The following is a 26,863-nucleotide window of genomic DNA, read 5'->3' on the forward strand; positions in this document are numbered from 1 at the left end:
ATTTCATCCAAACATTCGCACCCCAAGGTGCTGCATAACAGCAAGTCCACATGCTCGAGCAGGCGTTTGCCATTTCTCAGCCAGCCAGCTGGAATGGTCCTTTCTGCTCTGCTGCTTGTCCATGACAGCAACCGGAGAAATGAACCAGGCGCAAGCCGTTAATGTCACATTCTGCCTCCGTGCCGGGGTTCACATCTCCGAGGGCGTGGCGAGCGAGAGGCCTGTGCCACTCGCGGTCGGGATGCTTTCCTTTTGTAGTGCAGACACTGAACGTAGAGACCTGTGTGGTGCAGCGAAACGCAACGCGCTCTTCCACCAGGCCCGAGAGACCATTACAGGCACGAGAACAAACACGAGAACAGCATGAGCCACAAGCACTGGAACGACCACAACGTTTCCTATTGGTTGAAATCTTACACTTCATTCATAGTAGAGCATCATCGCTTTAAAACAGGAGCATATGCTCAGCCATGCGCTTTGTCGCGTGTTCACTTGAATGTATGTAGTTGCATGCACTATATGATGAATTTCATAACGTTTCTATGAAGGCTTATAGGCTTGTTTTATTTATTAAGCAGCAAGATGGCCACATTTAAATGATTTCTTCTTTATGGTTCTTTTATTCATGAAAAACAGGAATTATCATCTTATGTCTATATTTTACAGACTGTCTTGGCAGCAGTACTCAACACTATGGAACATTAAAGTGTACATCTATCTATCTATTCCCTTGAATAGCTAAACAGCATTAAAACTAGGGCTGGGCGATATGGCCTAAAAAAAAAATCTCCGATTTTTTTACAAAAAATCCGATTCACGATTTAAATCGATTTTTTTCCCCCACAAATTTTTGCAGATGACAGAAGCTGTTGAAAACAATTTTTTATTTTATTTTGTGATGATTTTCCCTCGTAGGTTGATAAAAATAAAGTGCAAACAAAACCTGAACATTGTAGAAAGGTGCCTGTAGTATACAAAAAGTATTTGGTCACTCTTTTGTTTCCCTGAATCATTTAAATATAAAATTAAATTAAACATAACATTAAATGGCATTAAATAGTAGCCTTCCATTGTAAACAACTGTGCAAATGTAACTTTTTACAGTAAGCTTTTCTAACTGAATACACTGATACAAACACAGCATGAAATAAAATGTATGTGACCCTTTAACATTCACATTTTCAAAAGTGCAACATCTGATCTAACATCAACATAACATATTTTGCACAGTAAATAAGTGCATGTAAACAAAATCAAGTGCATTCACAACATAACCAACAGTATTAAACAGTAGTGCATGTTTTTTCTAAATATTTTTTGCCAGGAAGACAGCGTCGCTTGTGCTCCCGCGGTCCTGCTCCCTCCTCAGGGTGCAACGCTTCTCCCACTCGGCGGCATGCCTCTGTTTGAGGCTGTTTGTTCTGTGTCAGATGACACGAACCCGAACCATTTCCAGACCACCGAAGACACATTCTTCCCTCTCTTAAGAACGAGAGCTTCACTGCTGGCCGCCATTGTTTTCGTTTGTAAACAATGCGCGCGCACTCAACTACGGGAACCCAACGGGGGGGGGGGGGAGGGTGGGGGCGATTTTCTCGATTTTCAATAAAACACATCGCCTTAAAGCACACATTCGAATTAATCGATTAAATCGATTTATCGCCCAGCCCTAATTAAAACTGTCATTTTGTGTTGCAGATAGATCTTCTTTCGTCTCATTTTGTCAGAATATATTGCAACGTTACGATTGAAAGACCTCTGGTTTAGATTTAGGTCTTCGATAATCCAACCATCTCCCTGCAAACAGACACACCAGTTGGGTTTCCTCTTCAGCATGGCCAGAACACTCGGTCAAAGTCAACAGCTTCAGCGTGGACATGAACAAGGCTACCAATCTTCCTCCTCCTCTTGCGTCCTTGTGAGGAACAGTCACGTGGGACCGTCTCAGAGACAACGGACCGGATCGAGACTGGAGAAAATCCATTTCATTTCATTTTCAGCGCCATCCGTTAGCCCTTCCCGACGCTCTGGTGCTTTGTTGTAAACAGAAAGAGGGCAACTCATTCTGTTTCCCCCCGCCGTGCAAACTGCTGACTGGGTGTTGTGATAATCATGCATTTGCGGGAGCTATTTGTGTCACAGGAATGATTAATGTGGAAGTGGATCCCTTTCTCTCGTGGGGGCCCTTTGCCAGAGGATTGGAGACTTCACCTGTGGGTGGTCAAGTTAGATCTGGGAGGATCCATTCACTTTTGGAGAAAGGCCTCATCGCTCTCTAGCTGTTGCACCACTGGGAGCAGCTATTTGTCTCACCAATGGCCCAAAAGCCCGCTCCACACATTGAGCCCAGAGGAGCTGATTCAGCCCACACTGAAGAGGGCACATTTTAGATCTGTCACGACTATCACGTCCCTGCGTTCAAATCATTTGTGAAGTATTTGGAAACAATTATTTCACAGCTGACGATAAATAAAGTCCTGGCTAATTTACCACATAATGATCAATTGGGACATCTCGCAGTATCGAGAGCGATCCATTCATCATTGTTGTGACGCAACAAAAGCAGCAATGGCGCTTGTAATACGACGCAACATGCAACGGTACATGTGATTATGATTGAAGAACTACAGTGGACCTCTGGGAGCATACATGGAGGACAAATCCTGTGACCGTCATGCCAGATTCAGACTACAATAGACTACAACATGCCTAATGTGATTATAATGTGTACATAATTGTGTAATAGCAGTAAAGTCTGCCCATTATTTGTAAAAAAAAAAAATAAAAATAAAAAAAAAACACACAGAGCTGCATCCTTAACGCTGACTGCTGCATATTATTCCTGGGTAAGTTGTCCCTCAGGGACTGTTAAATGATTTTGGGGCAGGCTAACTAAATTAATTTTGGGTCAAAAGGGATGTCTTTTCTCCAAAGACAGACTGGGGCCAGAGCAGATTTTATGCTGTGGTGGACAAAACTAGTTTTAGCCAAACAAACGGTAGTTTTACTCAACTAAAAGACTTTCAAAAGCATCTGTGAAGTTGCTCACGGCAACATTTTGCCCCTAAATTGAGAAACCCTCCTGGGCCAAATGCTTGAGAGTACTATTACCAATGCTGTCTAGCAATGCATTTTTGGGAAATGTCTTATACTATTTGTCCCGCATTATGTTCTGAAACCTGCAATCTGTGGCACAGCGAAGTTGACACGATTTTGACAAAATGATGCACAAAGACAGCAAGAATCCAGATAAGCCGTCCAACAGGAGCACGGATTCGTCACAGGTCCTACATAAATCTTCTTCCCTCAGTTCGAAGCGGTCCTCTAACCCTTGATTACAGTAGAATTTCTGTGTCAAGCGGCTTCGTTAAATGCCAACCGGCAAACTTCACCGTCGTGGACACAAACAATCAGCTGAACAAAGACGGAGCTGCAGCAAAGCTTTTTGTACACAGACTTCACTGTAATGTTGTCTTTCTTTTTTTTTGGTCCTTGTTGTCTCTTTCCTCAGAGAGTGTGACAGAAGTGGGGACAAACATCTATGTGACGAGTTTTGGGCCGGTGTCGGACACAGACATGGTGAGCATGTTTCATGTTTCTACTTCTTCCTGACTCCTAAATCATCCTCATGCGTCATCACGTCTATGCAGGTCATCGGTGTTCACTTTACTGTGACAGAAGTGCTTGCAGAGCATTTGTCATTTTGGATTGTGCAGAGTGGGAACCGTCTCTGCAGAATAATAGAATTTAATTTTGGCTGGCGTCTCTCATGTTTTTTGCCGTTTCCAGCTTTGCGAAAGAGAAAAAGTAAGTCATGCATGCAACACTTCTGACTACCTCCGGAAACAAAACATCTTGTTTAACAGGGACAGTTCACCCCAATATCAAAAATACGTATATTTCCCCTCATGCCTGTAGTGCTATTTAACAATCTAGATTGTTTTGCCATGAGTTGCCCAGTTTTGGAGGTATCAGTCGTAGAGATGTCCACCTTCTCTCAAATATAATGTGACTTGACGGCACCAAAAAGTATGTTTGAAAATACTCAACAAAATACTCGGCCTATTGAGCCGTACAATATTTTAAAAACCTCATATGGCAATACTGTTTAGGGTAATATTTTTAGCCCAACAGTGCTGGGTAGTACAATCACATTGAAAAGTCATTACTAATGTGATTTGCAGGTATAAGCCATTCGGCCTTATATTGTTAATTTCACGACTCAGCTATAAAAGACAGAATCGACTGTGGTGCAGTTTTAACCGGCAGGAAAAGATGACATTTATATTATGGCATTGTATTACGACAACCAATGTTGTCTGTAGTCGGAGCACTCTCTTGTTATACGGCACGATTGTGGATTAATTCCATTTCGGGGCTGCCGATGACCTCCTTTAAACAGCAGGCGCCGGAGACGGTTCATGCTTTGTCTTGGGACCTTATGCAGCATTTGACATATTTGATCATGCAGCTCTAATTGACCGCCCTGAGCACCGGGTTGAGTCTCCGGCTCAGCACTGAGCTGGCTCGACAGCATGTGTGACGTAGCAAGATTAATGGTTTTGGAAAACTTTGAGTTGGAGATTTTTGTGGTCTCACAAAAGGGGGGCTATTGTCACAAATACACATAATCTTCTCTGGAAAATGATTTGTTTGTTGCGTGACACTGAGTCCATTTCATGATTTATTGCTCATTACACGATAACTTAAGGGCTGCAATTCTTTCGTGAAATGCCCTTCATTTCTGATGACTTCTTCTGGATGGATTACCGTATTTGGTGCAAATTGTATTTGTTGAACTTGGAAGGGCTCGACACTAAACCTTAAGCTTTTGGTTGCCAAAATAGAAAATACGGTTGCCATGCCATTTGTCCCCTTATGTTTTGAGTCATTCAGATACGACGCTGTTGTACTTTACCTTAATAATGAATATGTGACATGAAGGAATAAACGTTTTATTACAGTATGTGACAGCCCCCGGGGTGGCAAGGGGGTTTCACGACAACACGGACCAATAAACACAACCAGTCGGTAGATAAATGGTGCAAGTGAGGTTTTTACTGAATATAGAGAGTGGATAGAGGTAGGATAGACACTCAACAATACACTGTCCGCTTTCCAGAGGGATGGTCGGTGTTCACTTCCACGGTTCGGTGCACAACGGGTATTCCTCATACGGTCCAGGGCGCGGGCAGGAGCAGGGTAGTCGTACAGGCAGGGGTCGGGAGCCGGGCGGGTAGTCAGACGTTCCAGGGTGATCAAGGGGTAAGGCAGTTGTCTCCAATGGGTTGGCTTTTTCTCCGTCTCCTTCCACTCCTACTCTCTCCTAGTTTCCTGTGTCCGGGGCCCTTTTATAGTCCCCTCCTCCTCCTCTGATAGGGTGTGGTCGCTCCCTCGTCTCTCCTCCTCAGGTGTTGCTTGTTGGGCTGATGGTGGTTTGGCGCTCTTTTCCACTCCCTGACATGGGGGCTCCGCCTCCCTGTCAGGCAATATCGTCCCTCTACCACTTCTCCTCTGAGGTTGCCCCTCCGGCTGCCACATACCCCCCCCCTTAAATCCGACCTGGGGGGAGGACTGCTCCAGGAACCTAGGGCGTCCCGTCTTGACAGGGCGTCCGCGTTTCCATGAGCGGCCCCGGATCTGTGGACAACAGAGAAAGCATACGGTTGAAGGGATAAAAACCAGCGGGTGACCCGGGCGTTATTGTCTTTTGAACGGGACATCCATACCAGGGGGGCGTGGTCCGTGACCAGGGTAAAGTGTCGTCCCAGCAGATAATATCTCAACTCCCCCAGAGCCCATTTGATGGCCAAACATTCCTTCTCGACCGTGGCGTATCTCGTTTCTCTCGGTAATAATTTTCTGCTTACGTATGTGATCGGGTGCTCCTCTCCATCCCTCAGCTGGGACAGGACGGCACCCACCCCGGTCTCGGAGGCATCCGTCTGTACCACCAACGGTTGCGTAAAGTCCGGGGTCACCAGCACTGGTTCAGAACAGAGTACTTCCTTCAGCTTCTCGAAGGCGTCCTCGGTCTCTGCCGTCCATACGATCCGATCTGGCAGCCGGTTTTTTGTTAGGTCCGTCAGGGGTGCTGCAAGAGCAGAGAACTGGGGAACAAACCGTCGATAGTAGCTAGCTAGCCCAATGAATGCTCGTACCTGTTTCTTTGTGCGGGGGCGGGGCCATTCCCGGATCGCCTCGACTTTCCCTACCTGGGGCTTGACGCAGCCGCGGCCGATGGTGTACCCCAGGTAGTCAGCTTCCCGGAGGCCGAGGCGACATTTCTTGGGGTTGGCTGTCAGCCCCGCCCCTCGCAGAGCTTTCAGGACGGCTTCCAGTCTTTGGAGGTGAGCCCCCCATTCCTCCCCGTGCACGACGATGTCGTCCAGATAGGCTGCCGCGTATTCTCGATGGGGACGTAGTACCTGGTCCATCAGTCTCTGGTACGTGGGGGGGGCTCCGTGGAGACCGAACGGCAGCCTCTTATAGTGGTACAGTCCCATGGGAGTAGTGAAGGCCGTTTTTTCCCTGTCTTCGGGGGCTACTGCCACTTGCCAGTAGCCTTTAGTCAAGTCGAGGGTGGTTATGTATCTGGCCCTCCCGATGCGCTCTATCATCTCGTCCACCCGGGGCATCGGGTAGGCATCGAATTTTGAGATGGCGTTGAGCTGCCTAAAGTCATTGCAGAACCTGACTGAGCCATCGGGTTTCGGAACCAACACTATAGGGCTGCACCACTCGCTCGTCGAGGGTTCGATGATGTCGGCCTCCAGCATACTCTGTACCTCCCTCTCTATCGCCCCCCGGCGGGCTTCGGGGATGCGGTACGGCCTTAGCTTCACCTTCTTCCCGGGCTCGGTGATTATCCGGTGTTGCACCAGTGTGGTGTATCCGGGGTCCGGGGAGAACACGTCCCGGAACCGATCCACCATTTCCCGGACGTCCTGCTTCTGCCGGGGGGTCAACTCTTCTCCCACGGGTACCTCGACTGGCTCCGTTTTTCCTGGGAGGGTAGAGAGAGAGAAACAGAGCATGGCATCCCTACGCACCCATTTCTTGAGCAGGTTCACATGATAAACCTTCGTCGGGTGCCTCCGACCTGGTTGCCGGACTCGGTAGTTTACCGGCCCCAATTTCTCCATCACTTCATACGGCCCCCTCCATCGGGCTAGAAACTTACATTCCGCCGTGGGTACCAGGACCAACACCCGATCCCCTGGGTTAAACACTCGGGGTTGGGTTCCCCGGTTGTACACGCGGGCTTGGGCCGCCTGTGCCTCGGCCATGTGTTCTCGGACGATGGGCCAGAGGGATGCCATCCTCACCCTCATCTCCTCGACGTGGTCCACCATGGTGCGGTAGGGGGAGGGTTGGTGTTCCCAGGCTTCTTTGGCCAGGTCGAGTAGCCCCCGGGGTCGTCGACCGTACAGGAGCTCGAAGGGCGAGAATCCGGTAGATGCCTGGGGCACCTCTCTGATGGAGAACATCAGGAAGGGTAGCAGTTGGTCCCAATTCTTCCCGTCCTGGTCCATGGTTTTTTTCAACATTTTTTTCAGTGTCTGGTTGAATCGTTCTACTAGTCCGTCCGTTTGGGGGTGATACACCGACGTCCTCAGTTGGGTCACCTTCAGCATGCCACACAGATCCTTCATGATCCTAGACATGAACGGGGTTCCTTGGTCGGTGAGAATCTCCTCCGGTATTCCGACCCTGGAAAACAACATCACCAGCTCCCTTGCAATGCCCTTGGTGGCCATAGAGCGTAGGGGAATGGCTTCGGGATACCGGGTGGCGTAATCCACTATCACCAGGATGTACCTGTGTCCCCGGTTGGTCTTGGGTAGTGGCCCCACTAGGTCCATCCCGATCCTGCTGAAGGGGACGGTGATGATCGGCAGGGGCACCAGCGGGTTTCTGTGATGGGGTTGTGGGGCCACTTGTTGACATTCGGGGCAGCTCCGGCAGTAATCCTCCACGGCCTTTTTTATTCCGGGCCAGTGGAACCTGGCCCTCACCCTTTCCAGGGTTTTCTCCACTCCTAGATGGGCACCTAGGATATGGGAGTGGGCTAACTGGAGGACAGAGGGTATGAAAGGACGTGGTACCAGTAACAACCTGAGGGGGGCCCCGTCCCTTATTACTACCTGGTAGAGGAGCCCGTTATAAATGGAGAAATGTGTGGGAGGGAGGTCTCTTACCCCGTCCAGTGGTCGTCCGTCTACGGCGGCCACCTGCCGAAGGGCGTGGGCTAGGTTGGGGTCCTCCAACTGGGCCGTCCCAAACCTCCCTGTGAGGGGCCCGGGTAAGATGGGCTCCTCCGGGTCCTGGGGAAACAGCCCGGCCAGCTCCTCTTCTTCGAGGGAGGGGGTATCTGCCTCCTCGGGGATGGGCGGCGCCTCTCCTTCGGGCTCACTGGGGCTGGAGGGTCCGTCGTTCTCGACGGCTGTGGCATATACGTCCTCGGGGTTGGGTTGGGTGGCCTCCACCAACGCCCGGGCCACGGCACTGGCGACTCCTTCCGATAGGGGATCGGTGGAGATCTCCTCCCCCAGCCCACAGATGGCTTTCTTCTTGTACTTTCGGTGAGGGGTCGTACCTGGTTTCACCACCAGGCTGCGCCACAGCTCCTGGAACACGGGCAGGTCTCGGCCGACCAGCACCTCTACGGGGAGTCCTTCCACTACTCCTGCAGTGCCGACGTATCTACCCCTCGTCGTGTATATCTCGAGGGCGGTGGTGGGGTATTCGCGGGTCTCCCCATGGATGCACGTGACCGCTCGGGTGCCGGTTAGGAGCGGGTACTGAGCAAACGTAGGTCTCACCAAGGTAATAGCGCTCCCGGAGTCCACCATCGCGGAGGCGTCGCGGCCGTTTACTTTGACCGGGGTGAGGGGCATGTGGTCCTCGTGAGTGGCCCAGCATCCGGTAATCAGTCCGCATGGGCGACTCCCCTCACTGGCCGTGGGCATGGGTGCGTCCTGGCGGTGAGGACATTCCCAGGCGATGTGCCCGATCTCGCCGCAGTGGTAGCACCTCCTCTCTTCCGGTCCAAACGCCGGCCGACGTCGGGGAAAGCCTGGGGGAAAGGAGGGAGACACATAGGTAGTTTCCTCCGTTCTCATCTTTTCTTTGCGGGTGGACCCCTCCACTTTCGGGTTTCTTCCCCCACGCACTAACGCTTGTGCTGCGTGGTAACCCTCCATGATCTCTACCAGTTCCTCGAGGTTGCGGGGGTTTCTCTGGCCGGCCAATTTTTTTGCCTCATACGGGAGGGATCTAAGGAATTTGTCCATGACGACACGATCGGTGGGCGACACCTCGGTTGGCTCTGCGTGCAGCCAGGCCGTCGTAATCCTCTTGATCTCATGCATCTGGGCTCGCGGAGAAAGGGAGGTGTCATATGTCCATTCATGAAATCGTTGTGCCTTTATTAACAGCGTGACCCCGCATCGCTGTAACGCTTCCGCTTTCAACACCCGGAAGTCAACTTTTCCAGCGCGCTCTAAGTCCTGATACGTTACTTGCGTTTCGTTGATCAAAAAGGGGGCTATCAACTCAGCCCAGTGCTCTTCTGGCCATTTTTCCCGGAGTGCCGTTGTCTGGAATATCTGAAAAAACACTTCAACATCGTCAGCTGCCGTCTGCTTGAGAAGGAAGCGCGCTGGGTTGGCTTTCTCCACGGTACGTTGCTCCTGTTGTGTCTGTAACATGCCCTTGATTTCGCTTTGCATCGCCTCCGCGCGTTCGGTTTGTACCTCCATATACTTCTCCATGTGTACTTGCTGTTGGTATTGTTGTTGCTGCTGTGCTTGGAGGATTTGCATTTGTACTTGCATGGCTTGTTCGTGGCGTTTTTGGGTTTCCTGGTTGCTAGCGATTAGCCCCGCTAGCAGCTCTTGAAATGGCACCGGGGTGGCCATGCTTACTGGGTCGGTCGGTCTATCGGTCAGTGTTGCCAGAACCGGACTGTGCCCACGTTCTCCACCAAATTGCGACAGCCCCCGGGGTGGCAAGGGGGTTTCACGACAACACGGACCAATAAACACAACCAGTCGGTAGATAAATGGTGCAAGTGAGGTTTTTACTGAATATAGAGAGTGGATAGAGGTAGGATAGACACTCAACAATACACTGTCCGCTTTCCAGAGGGATGGTCGGTGTTCACTTCCACGGTTCGGTGCACAACGGGTATTCCTCATACGGTCCAGGGCGCGGGCAGGAGCAGGGTAGTCGTACAGGCAGGGGTCGGGAGCCGGGCGGGTAGTCAGACGTTCCAGGGTGATCAAGGGGTAAGGCAGTTGTCTCCAATGGGTTGGCTTTTTCTCCGTCTCCTTCCACTCCTACTCTCTCCTAGTTTCCTGTGTCCGGGGCCCTTTTATAGTCCCCTCCTCCTCCTCTGATAGGGTGTGGTCGCTCCCTCGTCTCTCCTCCTCAGGTGTTGCTTGTTGGGCTGATGGTGGTTTGGCGCTCTTTTCCACTCCCTGACATGGGGGCTCCGCCTCCCTGTCAGGCAATATCGTCCCTCTACCACTTCTCCTCTGAGGTTGCCCCTCCGGCTGCCACAAGTAACAGAACAAAACCCCACATACAAACAACTTCATTTTGCTTCGCCATCGTCTCTCTAAAACAGCGCATATGCAACGCTGTCTGGTTCCGGTTCTGAATGCGACGGCAATATTTAAAATTTCACAAATAAAACAAACATTAAAAACATTTTGCCGTTTGCTGCCCCTAATTCATTTATTTTTAAGATCATTTTTGCGGTATTTATTGGACAGATTTCCAGATGCAGAGACCATTTTCAACATTTTGTCAATATCAAATTATGGCTGTATCATTGTGATCAATGGACTTGTACAATTACCCCCCTATTAACACACACACACACACACATACAAAGAAGGTAAAGCTTACATATTTCAGTGACAGTTAAATACTTAATCACATCCACATTTGCATATTAACTACACTGAGTGATTGATTCAGAAGCCAACAAACATGTTTTCAATCAGCGCAGCTCTGGGTGACGTGAATATAAAATATGATGTGGCTCCTACTTCTCTGTTGATGGACTGTATACGTAGCTCATCTGCACTGGACATTAGAACCAGGGACACTTACGAAGAAGGATGATGAGGTTTAAATTTAGCACAAAACTAATTTTGCAGACTCTGGCAGACACTTGTCTTCAACTACTTTTTAATACAATAACCATCGAACACTGCTGTGATCTATTTTCCCCTCAGGCATATCTTGTACAATTGCAGTTTCTTTTTTTAGAAGCATTCATGTTTAGTCATTAACATAGTTTGTTTATCTTGAGGAAAATACTTGGACGTATCCGTCAGCGGTGCATGAGCATGGCTGTTTGGATTACTGAACGGGCCTGCCGGGTCCAGCGAACCTCTGTATGAAGTGACACGTTAACAGTTGTTGTTGGACTTCAAACGGCTACAAAGACACTCAAAATGACTAAAAACAGATGCAGAATCCACAAAGAGTTGCAAAACAACTACAAAACAAACACAACGTTCATCAGGAAAAGACACAGAATGACCTTTTACATGTCCAGGGGCCCGTTGTCTCATGATCTGTCCATGGCAGTCAGTCTATTTGGAGTTACGAAATAGCAGATATTTATTGATATTATTTTAGATTAGAATATTAAAAGGTTGTTCTTTTGACAGTCATTTGGCGCACTGAGCAAACAATTACTATTACTACAATACAGGCTTTATACTTTAGTCTTTACACATTACTAATTGTACAAATGCTCCCCCTTCTTTAACACTGTGCTGATGCTGACAATAGTGTCCCCCCCCCCCCTTATTACAATAGACAGTGCTTTATCATTTTCAGCAGATATCATCTTTGGGGTCTCTCAGGTCTCAATTCTGGACCCAATTTTTTATCCTCTCCTCATTCTCCACTTGGCAACATCATGAATCAAGAGGACAGTCAGTGGCACACATGATGGCTGCACAGGACATGGCAACCCACTTGCGGAAATGTTTCGTTCGTGAGGTCACATCAGGTGTTTTCTGTCTGCTGTCAAAAGGCAACAACACCTGTCGTCCGTACACACTTGTGCTTTTGTAATGCAATCAATGTGCCCTTTAGCTTCTACAGATGTCGAAACGAAGCATCGACGTATCAAATTTCTTAAATTTCTGCATTGCATTCGGCAGTTTTAGGTGATGTCAGGATTTCACTGATCATTACCCAGGCAAGGCTGTGGCCCCAGGCTGCGCTGCGTAATCTGTCTGCGTCTGCACACGAACACTGCATAAAGACTTCGAGCATTGCTTTTCAAGATTTTACACACTCCAGCCTCGAAAGAAATGTCAGGCTAATCAGCCCTCAGGAAGCATCACAATACAGAACAGACGACTTAGTATCATCTTGTACAACGCGCTGCAAGTCTGTAAATGTACATTGCAATGTGGATTACATGTGTTTACTTATCTGTGACGTATGTAGTGTATAACGCAATTTCATATTTTCTGTTTACATTGTTGTGGGCACACCGAAAAGGTTTAGACAGATACTTTAACATGTCATTCTGTGAATGAGGCTACATTGTGTTGCAGAGCCCCTGAACGGGGTTGCATGATATCCTCGGGAATAAAGCGCTGGTCACAGATCAGCTCTCGGAGCTCTGAGGCCCTCTAAGCAGGGGAAGGAATCAGAGGACAAGACCGGCGATTATACAGTGCAGTGAGCAAATGCGGATAGTTGGCAGCACTAAATAAGTCGGCCTTGACTGTGGACTTCAATAATGAGTGGTCTGATTTGCTGAAATGTGCACCCATTTCCAAGAGGCAGGGCACCCTCTGGGAGTGAGTGGGTGGCTCGGTTTGTCTTTTGAGTTGGGAGAATAACTGCTGCATCAACAAGCGGAGAGCTGCACCAGGTTTACAGATCAGGTAAATGTATAATGTACTGAGTGGGCGCGTTGTTTTCGTGATTTTTAAAGGAGTATATTTGGGCTTTGAACACAAAGAGTTCTGGTATTCTGAGCCAACGAAGGCAAATCTACAGTAGGTCAGGGTCGTGCGATCGTGTTTTCTGGTTCGTGCGTTTGAGAATGAGTCGGATGTGTTGTTTTGAATGTGGAGCAGGACAGCCCCGGAGTGTTGAGCATTGCAGTACACGGTTCTGGGAAACAAAAGCATTTGGCCAGTTTTTCTAGGTCACCTAAAGGAGAGGAGATGGCTAATCCTGGAGGTATTTCAGAGGTGGAGAGAAGCTTTTTATGAACTAGCCTTGATGTGTTCCCCAAAGGAAAGCATGCTGTAATGGAGACAATTCGCCAGAGTTTAACAGATGAATTTTGGGCAGCTATCTAGTCATTAAAATAAACTGAGGGAAATCAGTTGTATGCCGCCAAGGACATGCAAAGTATCTGTTTGTCTCCTTCTTGGTATCATTATGTTACTGCATTAGTGGTTTCTCACCAGATTCCTTTAATGAGTCATTTCATAAACCTTGTTAACTGTTAAAAAAGCTTTAAATTGAAAGTGGCTCCTCAATGGAAACCAATATACCACTCCATAAATGCCACCATTGCTTTTTATGCAATACAAGTGAACCTAGACTCACCCCTGCTGCTTGAATATCTGTTAAATACAGACTCCAAAGGTTAAACACATCAGCTTCTATTTCAATGTGGAAATGAAAGTGAAAAACTGGTTATCCGTGTCAATTTTTGGCATTAATTAGGAACCTTGAAGCTGTTAAAAGACATAAAGGAATGTATTCATGGCTAGTGTTTTCGATTGAATGGATCAACATTTAAGGATTAGAGGGTGGAGAGCAGCCTATTGCTTAGTGTGAGGGGGAGGCTAGAGGAAGCAATGGGACACTGAGACAGCACTGGATTGTGCATTTAATACCAAATCACCTCAATCAGGGAACACTACTGCACCTTCTGTAAATGCTCTTGTTACTCACTCGTCTTTGAAAATAGTTTGGTTGACCCACCACATTCACTGCAGGCGACCTTAAACACAACATCTGTGAGAATAGTGTTTGAGTACATTGTTCACTTCATAGAATGGATTATTGATAAGTATTGATAAGCTAAGTACTTACTGCTCTGCCTAACGTCAGCATGCTCACGTGTTCACAACGACAGAGCTAGCATGCTAGCATAACAGGTGTTTGCTGATCCCCTGGGGGGGGATAATGGCAATCCATCAAACAGCTGTTGAGAGACTGAACTCAAAACCACAAATCAACCAGCTGGTGGCACTCGAGGAAAAGTCAAGGGATCAGCACAATCAGTATGATACATCGTCTGGGAACCATGAACGTGTGCAAAATGTTGTGCAGTACATTTTGAAGATGTACAGATATTTCACTGGATTTGTGAAAATTCTGACCTGCTACAGTGGTGTTAAATGAGGAGTCAGGGGATCACCAAAGACACACAACAATTCATAGCAATCCATCCATCCATTGCTGATCTTTCAGTCTGGACCACAGTGATGGACTGACCGACTGTCAATGCCATCTCTGGGGTCACGCCGCTAGCATGACAACACTGTGAAGCATGAACCCCTGGAGAAACGTATACAACTAAGATGCTGCTAGACAGAGCACGCTCTATACCCTAGGCCTCTCATACTTTATGTCGTAAACATCCAGTCGTCCAATTACCCATCTCCGTTACATCAAGTGTCCCAGAAATGTCTGCTCACTCTGCGGGCCACTCGTTCAGCTTTTCACTCTGACCCCAATACGCAGCATCTGCCTTCCGCTAACTGCATAATCGGAGTGAAACTCGAGTATTAGGCCGATAACAGGGAGCGTTGTTCAGAGTCGCGTCCGATTTCTGCAGTGTGTCACACCAAGACCCAGAATGTGAGTTACAATCTTGACGCTGATCTCTGGTAAGTAGGTGGATGCGTCTCTCTACCTCAAGCCCCCCCCCCTTTCTTACTTACTCTTGCTAATCTTTCTTCTGTCTTCTTCTCTGTCCCTCCCTCCCCCACACGAGTCTCACCTCATTCATGCAGTGTCACGGCACATTTACCCGTTTCATGTCGGGATGTGACGGGTCTGCTCTGATGAAATGGGAAGCGATTGAGGCTGTCACAGGTGCTGAGCTGAAGCCTACTTTGACAAAGATGTCAGTGATGGCGAGATCACAATCTCTCGAAACTCAAACTTCAAAACGCCTGGGCCGTCCAAGGTCTTTTGAACAGAGCAGATGGAGCTTTGTGTTACTAACATTTGGAAGTGAACTCCTGTATTCTGCATCAATCATGTAGACCTTGTTCAAAGAGTTGCTAGCCCAATTAAGCCCCTTTTCACGCAAATGTCTTACACCTTTCAGCCAAAAAATAGGGCTTCATTGTTTTTCACTCATAATTCATGTCTCGTGACCTAGCGTCACAATATGATTCAGGGCGAGAACAACTTGGAAGCAGAGCAGGCATGGTCTGTTAACGACCTTAAATTGAATGTGAAAATGGGAGCCACGAGAAACTGAAGACTTCATAACCCTGCAATCATATTACAAACAAATGGCAGGAAGTGATTCGTTTTGGATTAAGAGCAACCCATTATATTTGCCCTAGTTTCTGAGCGTCGAGAAGATTACCCAACTGCAATCATATTGGTGACGACAACCACGTTGGAGCAAATGGTGTAGGATGGGACAGCCTTGTGTTGTGAAACATGTGCTGTTTGACTGATGGGACACGTGTAGATCAAGAAAATCGAGTGGAAAAACAGGTTTCCCTCCTCAAGACATAATCTGCAAATGATTTGTATCCACCATACAATTATTACTTCTCAGTTATTATAATCATTGTTTCATCTGACTTCATCAGTCTGATGTGTTTTGATATTTTTTTATAATTCATCCTATAATCATTTTGTTTTGATCATTCACATGACAGCCCATTCTAAAAAACTGCAACAAAAATGAAGTTTCGATCAAAATGTAACGCTGCCCGGAAAATGCTCTTTGTCAACATAGGGCAGAAATATTTCAAGGAATCTGCATTTGTATTTTATTTGTTTTCACAGAAATGGCAAATGAAGAAACTCGTGTTTTTTGTGGTTATATTTAGGCAACTCAAAGACGGCACTGTGCGGATCAAGCCCAATTTGCACCCCGCATTGATTGCCCAAGAATCATTTTTAGAATCTGGTCGATCAGTGATCGTTAACTATGCAGCTTGAAGACGAAATTGGCGCCTGATTAATTGCCCAAACAATCAATGGCATATCGAATACTTTGGTCGGCTGTCTTAGAGTTTGTTCCAAAATCCAATTTCCCGACATGGTTGCTGTGAAAAGTGGCGTTGTAAACTATAGTGATCTTCTGTTAACATTATTGGAGTAATAATTAAGATGTGGTGGCCAAACAGTGCTGACTGTGCTGTGGGACTTTGCGGCAGAACTGAGTAACCATATTGATCGTATCATCCGCCATTTACAGCTCTATAGTCTTTGTAAGCCCATTATCCACCCGATCACCGAGCTACGACGTCACTGCGGTACCAGAGCGCAGCACTTCGTGGACGTTGCCAGTGAATAAAATAAACGCTGCACTTCTATTTACAAAGATCATGAGGTGATGGGTTTGCGTATTGTTCTACATGTTGACCAAAGTTTCTTTTCGGTCTTACTTCCTTGTTAAATGGGAGCCACTGATGTTTATTTCCCTGAGAGCAGCTGGAAATAACCATCATTTAATAATGTGTCTCAGATTTTAAAAATACATCACGCTGCTGTTTTGAAACAGCTTTGTTTCACTGCATCACATCCTTCTTGTGTTTACCACTTTCTGATTATATTCGAGGCCCGAAATGTTAGTTTGGCACAATGAGAGTGCTAAAGCATGTTTATGCCTCAGAGCATGCAGAAGCTGATGAACACTGAAGATAATTAGAGTTGGTGTGGGATTCACAGCTCATTGAGAAGTCTCACACAGGTTACACTCCCAGCAGGGGAAAGGTGAACGGCACACAAGAAGCGAAGCGAGAGAGACTAATTGACAAGCCGAGAGCCAGAAGGACCAGTAATTAGACGAGACATTAATCAAGTCTTTGACTGAGAAGTTGAGATGAGCCACGCCGCATGGATACACTGCCTCCAGGAAGCCGTCTGCATCACCACCACACCAGCTAATCAGAGTGTTCTCTCCGGTCTGCTGTTGACTGTCGGAAACAAGCCATTGTAAACATATATCACATGCAACATTTATGCACAGTAAATTGGGGAAACGGCTCTCTAGCGTGGCACGTCTCGTCAGGGGGCACCACGTCAAACTTGTCAAAGCAAGTCAGCTGATGCAGACAAAACATGTACATCGAGTAGGACCATCGGACGATAGGTTGCTGTGCAGAAATAATCGGAAATTTCAATTTCCGGGACTCGGCAACATGTCCTGGTCCCCGTCTTCAGGATGTGACATGAATTGTGTTTTTGTAACATATTTGGAAAAGGAAAGAGATGTAGCATTTAAAATGGTGGATATGTTGTTCTATTAACCAGATAATTCAATGAAAGGCAAAATAAAAAGCGTGCACATCCGCTGTAAAACCACAAGAGATCAAGTGAGCGAAACAAGCACCAGACTAAAATGCTCAGATCTATTGAGTAAAACCAAATTAAAACTTAAACATAATGACATTTTTGAAATGGGATCTAATATGTAAATGTTTAGAATTTAATGAACCTATTAATTGAAGATAAAAGGCTGCATTAATATTCGATCAGATATTAGACACAACCTTCCTGCCATCAGAGAACCAGACACTGTCGTTTTCTTTTTTAACGTCGAGACTCATTTAGCCCAGTCTGGTGTACATCCTACCTTAACTGCCACCTTATCAGCCACCGCTATCATTTTCCTCACTTCCTCTCATTCTCTCTCACTCTCCACCGCTCCTCTTATCACTCTCATGTGAGCAAAGGAGACATGTTTTGCGTGTGCGTGACAAGCTTGTTCGTTCCCTCGTTTCCTAATACCTATTTGTATCCACTTGCGCGTTCTTTTCAATTCTGACAATTCTGCAGTATTTACCGAGTGTTCAGCAATTGACCTTGAATTGAAAACATCAGAGACCCATTTAGTTATGGCATATAGCACAATGGCGGTGATTTCTACATCATTATGAATCATGCGAATAAACAGGGGGATAGTTTCTCCTGATTCATTTCAATGTATTGACACTGCAAGAGGCAGACAAATCTTTCCCTTTTTAACACAAAAAGTAAAGATATTTGGCTCTCTAGTTGATAAACTCTGTGGTTCACCAGCTACACTCAAAAAAACGATTCAAGCCCTTCTTAAAGGTGACACATTTAAATCGTGTTTGATTAATTTAAATATATCAAGTTAAAAAATGAACACATTTATATTTAATGGGTCTAACATAAAATGCATGAATACTTTCATTTATTAGATTTATTTAGGTTGGATGGTGTGTATCAACTCAAAATAAATGTGTTTGGTTGGGGGACTACCCCTTGCGCCTGTACCAGATCACGTGCTCTCAGTGTCTTTCCCCCCTTTCCGACTGCAGCAAGATTCAAACCGACCGTCCATTCTTTGGTAAGTAACTTTATATATTTTGTTGTAGTAGTTTAGACTGTACCTCGCTGTCAATGAAGGCTTCCATTCTGTAATAATGACCACAATGTGTGGAACAGACGTGATAACTTAGCCACACGACTGTTCCGTTTTTAATAAGATCGAAGGCAACACAGGCTAGCTAGCAAGCTAGGTAGCCAACGTGGTTTGCATTATAGAGCAGACCAGAGATCAGGGTACTGTCATTAATACGGCTTGGACGCAGCGCCGAAGGCTTCCTTATGAACTGTGTGCACTAAAAAACAGTAGGAGAGCAGTTAAACGAGCAGACTACGGTCTCCCCCTCTCCAGCGCCATAATGTCGGCAGGCAGAGCAGGCCGCAGAAGGACACTCTCTCTAGTAGTGGGCGTTCAGTTGTAGTGGGTTTAGCCACGTTTTCGTCACTGAAAAATGTTTAATATGAATAAATCATGAGCTCATAAAACCGCTGAATTCCTCTCACTCGCGCGGGCACCTGATGCATGAACACACGGAAGTCAGCGGCGTTTTAGCGCAGCAGCCATAGAAATAGAACGAGCGTAGAACGGACATTCCCATTCAAACCGATGTAACTGGATCAGAGCAGCGGCAGTTTGTAGGTGTACCGTCGTCATTGTGAAGAACTGATCGATGTAGCGGGCTAACTTTTCTGTTATACTACGGTCAATGCACAGTGTTGAGCACTATTTTCTTTTGAACGAGTAAAACGACCAAGACAAACATCGATTCCGTTCTACTCATTGTATTTCTATGACCTTACACTGTGTGAACGCAGGCAGGAGTGCGAATGAGTTTTCAAGGCAAACAGTTTGATATTTTATTAAAATGACTGTCTTAATCTTATTTAACACGCTTGCATGATTTGATTGCTGTTGTATGTAGCTTTAGTGTTGCTGTAAAAGGTGAATTGCTAGTCTATTCTAAATGGTAACATTATATATGTGAGTGCTCTAAAGCACTTTTGACTTGACTTTGTTTTATGTGAACTTTGGATTATTCCAGCCTTTCCCTCCACTAATATATTTATCTCATCTTTTGCAGTTTGATCAGCATTACCAAGCTTCTTGAGGCAACCTCCTAATGATAGCACGTAATAGGTTATATGCTCGATGCAAGCTGATCTCTCATTGTTATTTGTTCAGTTTGATATGTACTAATTATCTTTATTCTCTTTAGGACTCTGCATGTGTCAGTGTAAAGAATGCAGTTTGGAACTAGCTAGCAGGTATTTCTTGTTGCATGGGCATTGTAGGGGCAGTTATCGCTATACATGTCCATACATTGCCCATGTACATTTAATACATGGAGTAAGCTTCTAAATCACACATGCTGAACTGCACATTCAACCAGAGATTGTGGAGCAGAGGCCCCTTCCCTGTTCCAGCAAAGTTAAGTAAGTAAATGTGTGTTTCTATGTGTTTACCATTTTGATGATTAATGGCTTCACAATCGCAATTTGAATCTAATAATCCCACATAATGTGATAGTAATTATAATAAGCAAGTAACAAACAGCTGTATTTTGTTTGTTATTCAGGTCAATGCAGAGTTCCTGCTGATCACCACCAAGCCATTGCAATCAAAGTTCATGTCACAGCTGGACCTCTTCTCAGACTCCCTGATACAGGGCTTAAAGAGCAAAGGAGGTGTGAAGGAGAAAAGGTCAAGGATGTCCTGACCATCAATGATTTGGTTAGTACATATGTATACAATATTAGTTTCACTGTATTGGGGTGGTTATTGTAATATTTTCTTGTCCATATCTGCTTTTTTAAAAACATTTGATGAATAGTAAATGGCCTGCTTTTATTCTGCTTTTATCCAGAACCTTTAGTGTGATGACATCAACACCAAAAGGGAAGGGCATCTGAGAAGCCTGTCATCTACCTCAATGAAGATCCAGACTCTTTATCAATCTGGTAAGTTTATCGCAATATGTTTCCCATGTAGCGTCAAAGTGTTACCCACATATATATATATATATATATATATATATATATATATATATATATATATATATATATATATATATATATATACACACATGTTTGTGGATTAATCACAAGTTTAAACACAAGTTTTCTGTGTTTGTGTTGTTGTCAGGCTTCCGCCGCTGAGGATGCAGTGAGGGACATCGCATTCACTGTCATAAGGATTTACATGATCCAAAGAGATTGGGAGCCAGAGGACGTGGGACTTGATCAACTGCATTAAAGTCCTGAACAACGTAGACAGTGTCATCATGGCGTTCATCATGATTTGGGCTAATTTGTGCCCTTAATCTAAGCTTTCCAGACAACTTCAAGTACATCTTTGAGCTTCTCCAGAAGGTCATAATGAATTTGGATGGGCACAAGCTGAATTCTAAGATACAGGAGCTGAAAATCAAGATGTTTGCACAAGAGGTGAACACCAAGTGACAAAGCCAAAGAACCTTGTCAGATCTTTTGGATGTTTTCTACTTTCATCTTCCGCCCAGTCAACGACAATCCATGACCTCATGGATGTTTTCCTGGTTCTGACATTTTGAAAAAATTGACTAAGCTGCACAGAGGCAAGCCAGAGACTGTAAATTACGGAACTTTTACATGTCACTGCAAGCTTGGTTAAGTGTTTACCCGCAGAAAGTTTTGCCCAATTCACCTCCACATCCCAACTTGAGTGTGATTACGCTTGAACGTCAACTTGCACGTCCATTTTCCTCGTTGTCTGATTGAATGACTCTCTACTCGAGTTGAAATGGACCCTAACACAGTTCAATACGCTGTAACTTCCATTGACTGAGTATCCTTGTTATTTATAATCTATAAGTTTTAGTTTGTGGATGTTTTGTGATTTTACTGTTGTAGCCCAAAAGTGGTCCAAGTTGCCTGTTTCTGCACATGATAACACATCATCGGCTATTCTTCAGTGTAAAGGAGTCCTTTTGTACTACCATCTGTACTGGTAGGAAAGAAAACAGCTGTATTGCTCTTGACAAACCAAAGTAGTGGGAATTTAGCACTTGCAATAGTGGTTGTACATATCGATTGCAGGAAGTTTTGTGCTTTTTGGAAATGATAGTTTATGGTGAGTGACTACACTGCAGTGCAATGATATTCCCTGTTTGGAGAGCAGTGCATAGCCTCCACCCTCATGGCGTCTTTGTTTGTGGCGCCAAGGGATTTGGGATAGCTTGGTATTTATTTGTCACCAGTTGTGGAGCTGTTACAAGACTACTGTTTTAATATTTAAAAACGATGAAAGATGCACTGTATAGATCCTTTTGGAATTTTTTTGCTATCCTTTTCTGATCAGTGTTTTTGTAAAAAAAACAAATTATATTTAAAAAATGAAATGCAGGCTCTAGAATCATGGATGGTCAGATTTGTACCATATTTAATGTATTTAAGCATTTTCAATAAAAAACACTTGAACTAGGTTTTGTCTCGTGTCTTAATTGGGGGTCAAATAAAAAAAAGTTTTTTACCTGATTAATTCATTTCCAATGAATTGTACTATATTGAGTTGGACTAACACAAATCAATTTCATTTCATGAATGGTATTTTTTTATTTAGGTTGTATTTGATAAAATTGAGTCGGACTAACTCAATTTAATTATATTGCATGGATGTTTTTAGTTTAAGGTAGGTTTAACTATATTTCCTCGGTGGAAAACCTGCCCACAATTTAATTGAGTTCATCCAATGAATTATTTTTTTGAGTGTAGTTGGGGGGCGACCGTGGCTTACTGGGTAGAGAGGGTTGTCCGCCAACCGAAAAGTCACCGGTTCGATCCTCGGCTGCAGCGTGTCCTGTGTCGAAGTGTCCCTGAGCAAGACACTGTACCCCTAACTGCTCCCCAGGTGCCTGTCTGCTCCCTATATATACAGGGATGGGTCAAATGCAGAGAATAATTTCCCCACTGTGGGACTAATAAAGGAATGTTTCTTCTTCTTCTAGTTGCTACGGCTGTCTGTCTGCCATTTGTTGCTGGGCAGGACGTGTACACGGGGTTAATCAGAGCTTCGTAGCTGAAAACAGCTGCCGGCTGTGTCTGGAAATGATGCTGATAAGAGAGAAACCAAAACTGTAGTCCAGATCCATAAAACAATGAGCTGAAAGATGCCGAAATGCTCCGCAGAACTGTGATGAACTGCAGAGTCGGCGTTAATTCTCTGTGGGTTTGTCACGACAAGTGACCCTTTTCAAAATGTTAGAAGGCATTTGATCCATTGTTAGTATAAATAACATAAACGTACCACCTTTAGGTCCCACTTCTAATCCATCCTGGGGCGGTTGTTCTTTCTCTTCCCACATATCCTTTGAGTCGCTTTGCTTCCTAGTACAGGCGGGATGCCAAAATATATAGGATATTTATACAGATATTTGATATATTTATACACACAGGCATAAAAAAGGGAATCTGTATTTTATGTGGGCGATTTCTATATTCATGCATCTATTTGTAACAGGTGCCATGAATGCCATTTCGACGACAGTTGCTCGCTACAGTAAATCCATTCATAATCTTTGTTGCTATAAAAAAAAAAAAAACAGACATTTGAAAACTACTGTTGGATAGAGGCTCTGCTCCGTCTCCTCTGTCAAGGAGAAATCAATCAATCACTCAGTCCCTGGAGGAACACCAGCCGGCATTTGAACCGATTGTGCCATTTGGCCGAGTGTGGAGATTGACTGCGCTCTTCCTCATTCCTGTCTTTCAATCTTCAAATGAATTCACTGTGTTTACAGAAGGTTCCCATCCGACGGAAACAAACAAATGATGGCTTCGCTGTCTGTTTATTCATCACGGGATGTTTTACACTGATTGGGATGAGGTTTGGCATTGTTGTTGGATCTCATACAGAAAAGGGCCAGAATAGTGAAGTGCATACAAGAGTTTAACTGTGGTAATGGAGATTTAAATGGTTCGAGGGTCTTTCTGGCCAGGATAGAGCAAACTTTCTTGTGGAGTTGACAGAAAGCTGTGGTCAAAGACACACAGGACAAAGAGCAATAAATCACCATATAGTGAGCGCCCTCGTGCCTCTATGCGTTTCCATCAGTCTTTCTTGTGACCCGGAGAGTCCTTTGTTGTCTGAAATGGGCATTTAATTCATGACCAAAACTCAATGTGGAGTAATTAGTGTGAAAGAAGATAGATGACTGTTACCGTTGTTTAAATAATTAATTTCACCCATACTTAAAGGAACAGTGTGGAGGATTTAGGAGGATTTATTGGCAGGAATATAATATTCATAACTAGCCCAAAGTAGCACCCGTTACGGTGTCCACAGCTCTTGTCATCTATTTAGTGTTGTAATATTTGTTTAATTTCAATTGAGTTGAGTTTTGTCCTTTCTGGTTAATTCTAGTAAAGTGTGATGTCATTCCACTAGTTTGTATAAGTTGACATGTTAATGCACATTATTTTGTAATCAAGCATCATCAGATCGCACAAGTATATGATTACTTGAGTCAAATGTATTTAAAGTCTTTACTTTTTCCTGAATATATTATAAACCTCTTTCCATGAGTGTTTTTTTATTAGATGTGTAGATAGATAGATAGATAGATAGATAGATAGATAGATAGATAGATAGATAGATAGATAGATAGATAGATAGATAGATAGATAGATAGATAGATAGATAGATAGATAGATAGAAATATAGAAATATAGATAGATAGATAGATAGATAGATAGATAGATAGATAGATAGATAGATAGATGGATAGATGGATAGATGGATAGATGGATAGATAGATAGATAGATAGATAGATAGATAGATAGATGGACTTTATTTCAGACTCGAGGTCCATACAGACAGATACATAAAAAGACAGACACAAACAATAAAAGTACATCGGCCTAGCAATGCCTTACAAAGAGACAGCTGTTCCAATGTCGCCACAGCTGGGACTGGTAGCGTGTGGTGCTGAACCTTATGTTGGTTAAAACAAGTATGATCCCATTTACAGAGTCATTCAGTCGACAGATGAATTTGTACATGAGATTTCTTAAAACAGTTTGGAAAGTGTTGACTCGTGCAGCCACAAACATTTCATTGGCACTACTCCATCTCGGCCTCTTTAAAAGTATTCTCATGGCGTCATTGTACGCTACTTGAAGTCTCTGTAAGCTCTTTTTTTTGTAGTTTGACCACAAGTGTGCAGTGTAGAGTGGAGTACAATATGCTCTGAACAGAGACATCTTCACTCCATCTGTACACAGACCAGACTAACGTGAGAGACTGTTTGCTTGTGCAGACATCATACGACATTGCCTGGAAATGTCGTTATCATCAGACATGTGTTCTGTTAAAAAATGACCAAGATATTTTACTTCACTACAGACACCAAGATTATTGTCAGACAATTTGAAGTCAGGGAAGTTTAGACATTTGTCCTCTTTAGTTGGACAGATCAGGATAGCACTCTTACTGGCGTTGTATTTGATGTCATGTTCCACACCGTACACAGTACATATAGTGAGGAGCTGCTGAAGACCAGCGCTAGAAGGACTAAAGATCACCAGATCATCTGCATACATGATGTGATTAACCAGAGTATTACCCATCATGCACCAGTATTACAGGCTTTCAGTTGCTTGGACAGATCATCAATATACAGATTAAACAGAACTTGTCTGACACCATTGCTAACCCAAAATGGGACTGACACACTTTTACCCCATTTTACTTGCATACTCTGGTGCGCATACCAGTAAGCCAGAATTCTCACAATGTATGTGGGGACACCTCTTTGGCTCAGTTTAAAAAATAATTTACTATGATTAACACGAGCAAAAGCTTTGGAGGCATCAATAAAACACATAAGAACTGATGAGTTTTGACCTCTGTATTTGTTTACAATGCCATGTTTGGCTTTGAAGCCCAACTGGTTATCTGTGGAGGTGATGAAGTCCTGTATTCTGTCCAGCAGAATTCTTTCCAGGACTTTTGACAGGACGCTGGCCAAAGCAATGGGCCTGTAATTCTCTAGGCTACATACTTCACCAGCTTTGTTTTTGATGACTGGCACTATGTAGAGATTCTAGACGCCTTAGACATTGCTGAACAGCAAATAATCAAATGCGGGGGACATAACTCAATCTGAGAGGGGGGGGTATAGTGGTTGAGAGAAACATGTGTTTGTCTTACTCTTGCTTTTATCTGTCTGGGAAGCTTTCTGGGGGCTTTATTAAGAGCACTGTCGTGTGGACACACGCAGCGTAATTGTTTTATGGTGCTGTATGCCGGCCGCCAGGAGGCCAATCACATCAATTAGGAGACGTCCACCCAGCACTGTCTAGCGGGGCCCTGTTGATGGCTTGAGTGGAAACTGTTACACACTGAGGATGATGGCTTCCTGTTGTTAAAGCCGCTGAGCAATGACTTTATCAGTTTTCCTTTCAGGGCGGAGAAGCCGGCGACGGCTCACTGGTGAGCGGTGCACTATAAGCCCCCTTTTCACCGTGCGAGCAAAAGCCCTGAGCAAATGAGAGAGAAAGACATATGGCGTGACTTTATTGATCACCAGCAATGTGAGCTGTTGCGTGAGATACAGCTTATTTCCATCTCACTCTGTTAAGACAGCTGCGTTCAGTCTGCACAGCCGCTGTATACGCAGCTGATGAGGGAAGTCTGTTGCTAGGACACCGAGTCCCGTTGAATGAACGATGTGAAATAAAGTCCTTTCGAGGGGCTACTTCCTGCAGTCACTTATCGCTCGTGTGTTGGTGACAACACAGAAAGACTTTGTTGCATATTAATAAGACATGAAACAGATGTATAACAAGGGTTTCTAGATGAGGCTAATTTGTGTGTCAGTCCTGAAAAGGTAAACACTGCATTGTTGACGGAGTCATCATAAGATGATGCAGGACTACATGACGCACCATATATTCTACAATAACTGGCGAAACATGTATTTCTGTGTGTGCACATGTATCCTGTTGGATCGAGGATACATGTGCTTGTTCAATCAAACTGATCTTTTGCACTCTCCTCCCCTCAGGAGTACACCATCGACGTCTTCTTCCGTCAGAGTTGGAGGGACGAGAGGCTGAAGTTTGACGGGCCCATGCAGGTTTTACCCCTCAACAACCTCTTGGCCAGTAAGATCTGGACTCCCGATACATTTTTCCACAACGGAAAGAAATCGGTGGCCCACAACATGACGACTCCAAACAAACTGCTACGGCTGGTCGACAACGGCACGCTTCTCTACACGATGAGGTGAGACACTTTTGACAAATGAACTTGAAGGAGACGAAGAGTCT

General features: G+C 44.9%; 1 protein-coding gene and 1 long non-coding RNA gene across 5 annotated transcripts in view; both read left to right on the forward strand.

Moving 5' to 3' along the window:
• gabra3 (gamma-aminobutyric acid type A receptor subunit alpha3) overlaps positions 1-26,863 on the forward strand; it is an 84,485-nt gene that overhangs the window by 42,215 nt on the left and 15,407 nt on the right. For both annotated transcript variants that reach the window (XM_079283572.1, XM_079283573.1), the window contains exons 4-5: positions 3,512-3,579; positions 26,599-26,819. In XM_079283572.1, the coding sequence (XP_079139698.1) occupies positions 3,512-3,579; positions 26,599-26,819 (289 nt within the window). The remainder of the gene's footprint in view (positions 1-3,511; positions 3,580-26,598; positions 26,820-26,863) is intronic.
• LOC306788175 lies at positions 18,326-22,015 on the forward strand. 3 transcript variants are annotated; one of them, XR_013772579.1, is made up of 5 exons: positions 18,326-18,577; positions 19,773-19,989; positions 20,133-20,287; positions 20,421-20,514; positions 20,699-22,015. It is a non-coding gene; the product is annotated as an uncharacterized lncRNA (long non-coding RNA). The 3 variants fall into 3 exon arrangements; XR_013772580.1 differs by having other exon boundaries at positions 18,546-18,577; positions 19,638-19,989; XR_013772581.1 differs by lacking the exon at positions 18,326-18,577 and having other exon boundaries at positions 19,366-19,989.

Source organism: Melanostigma gelatinosum, assembly GCF_949748355.1.
Source record: "Melanostigma gelatinosum genome assembly, chromosome: 14".
NCBI classification, from domain to species: domain Eukaryota; kingdom Metazoa; phylum Chordata; class Actinopteri; order Perciformes; family Zoarcidae; genus Melanostigma; species Melanostigma gelatinosum.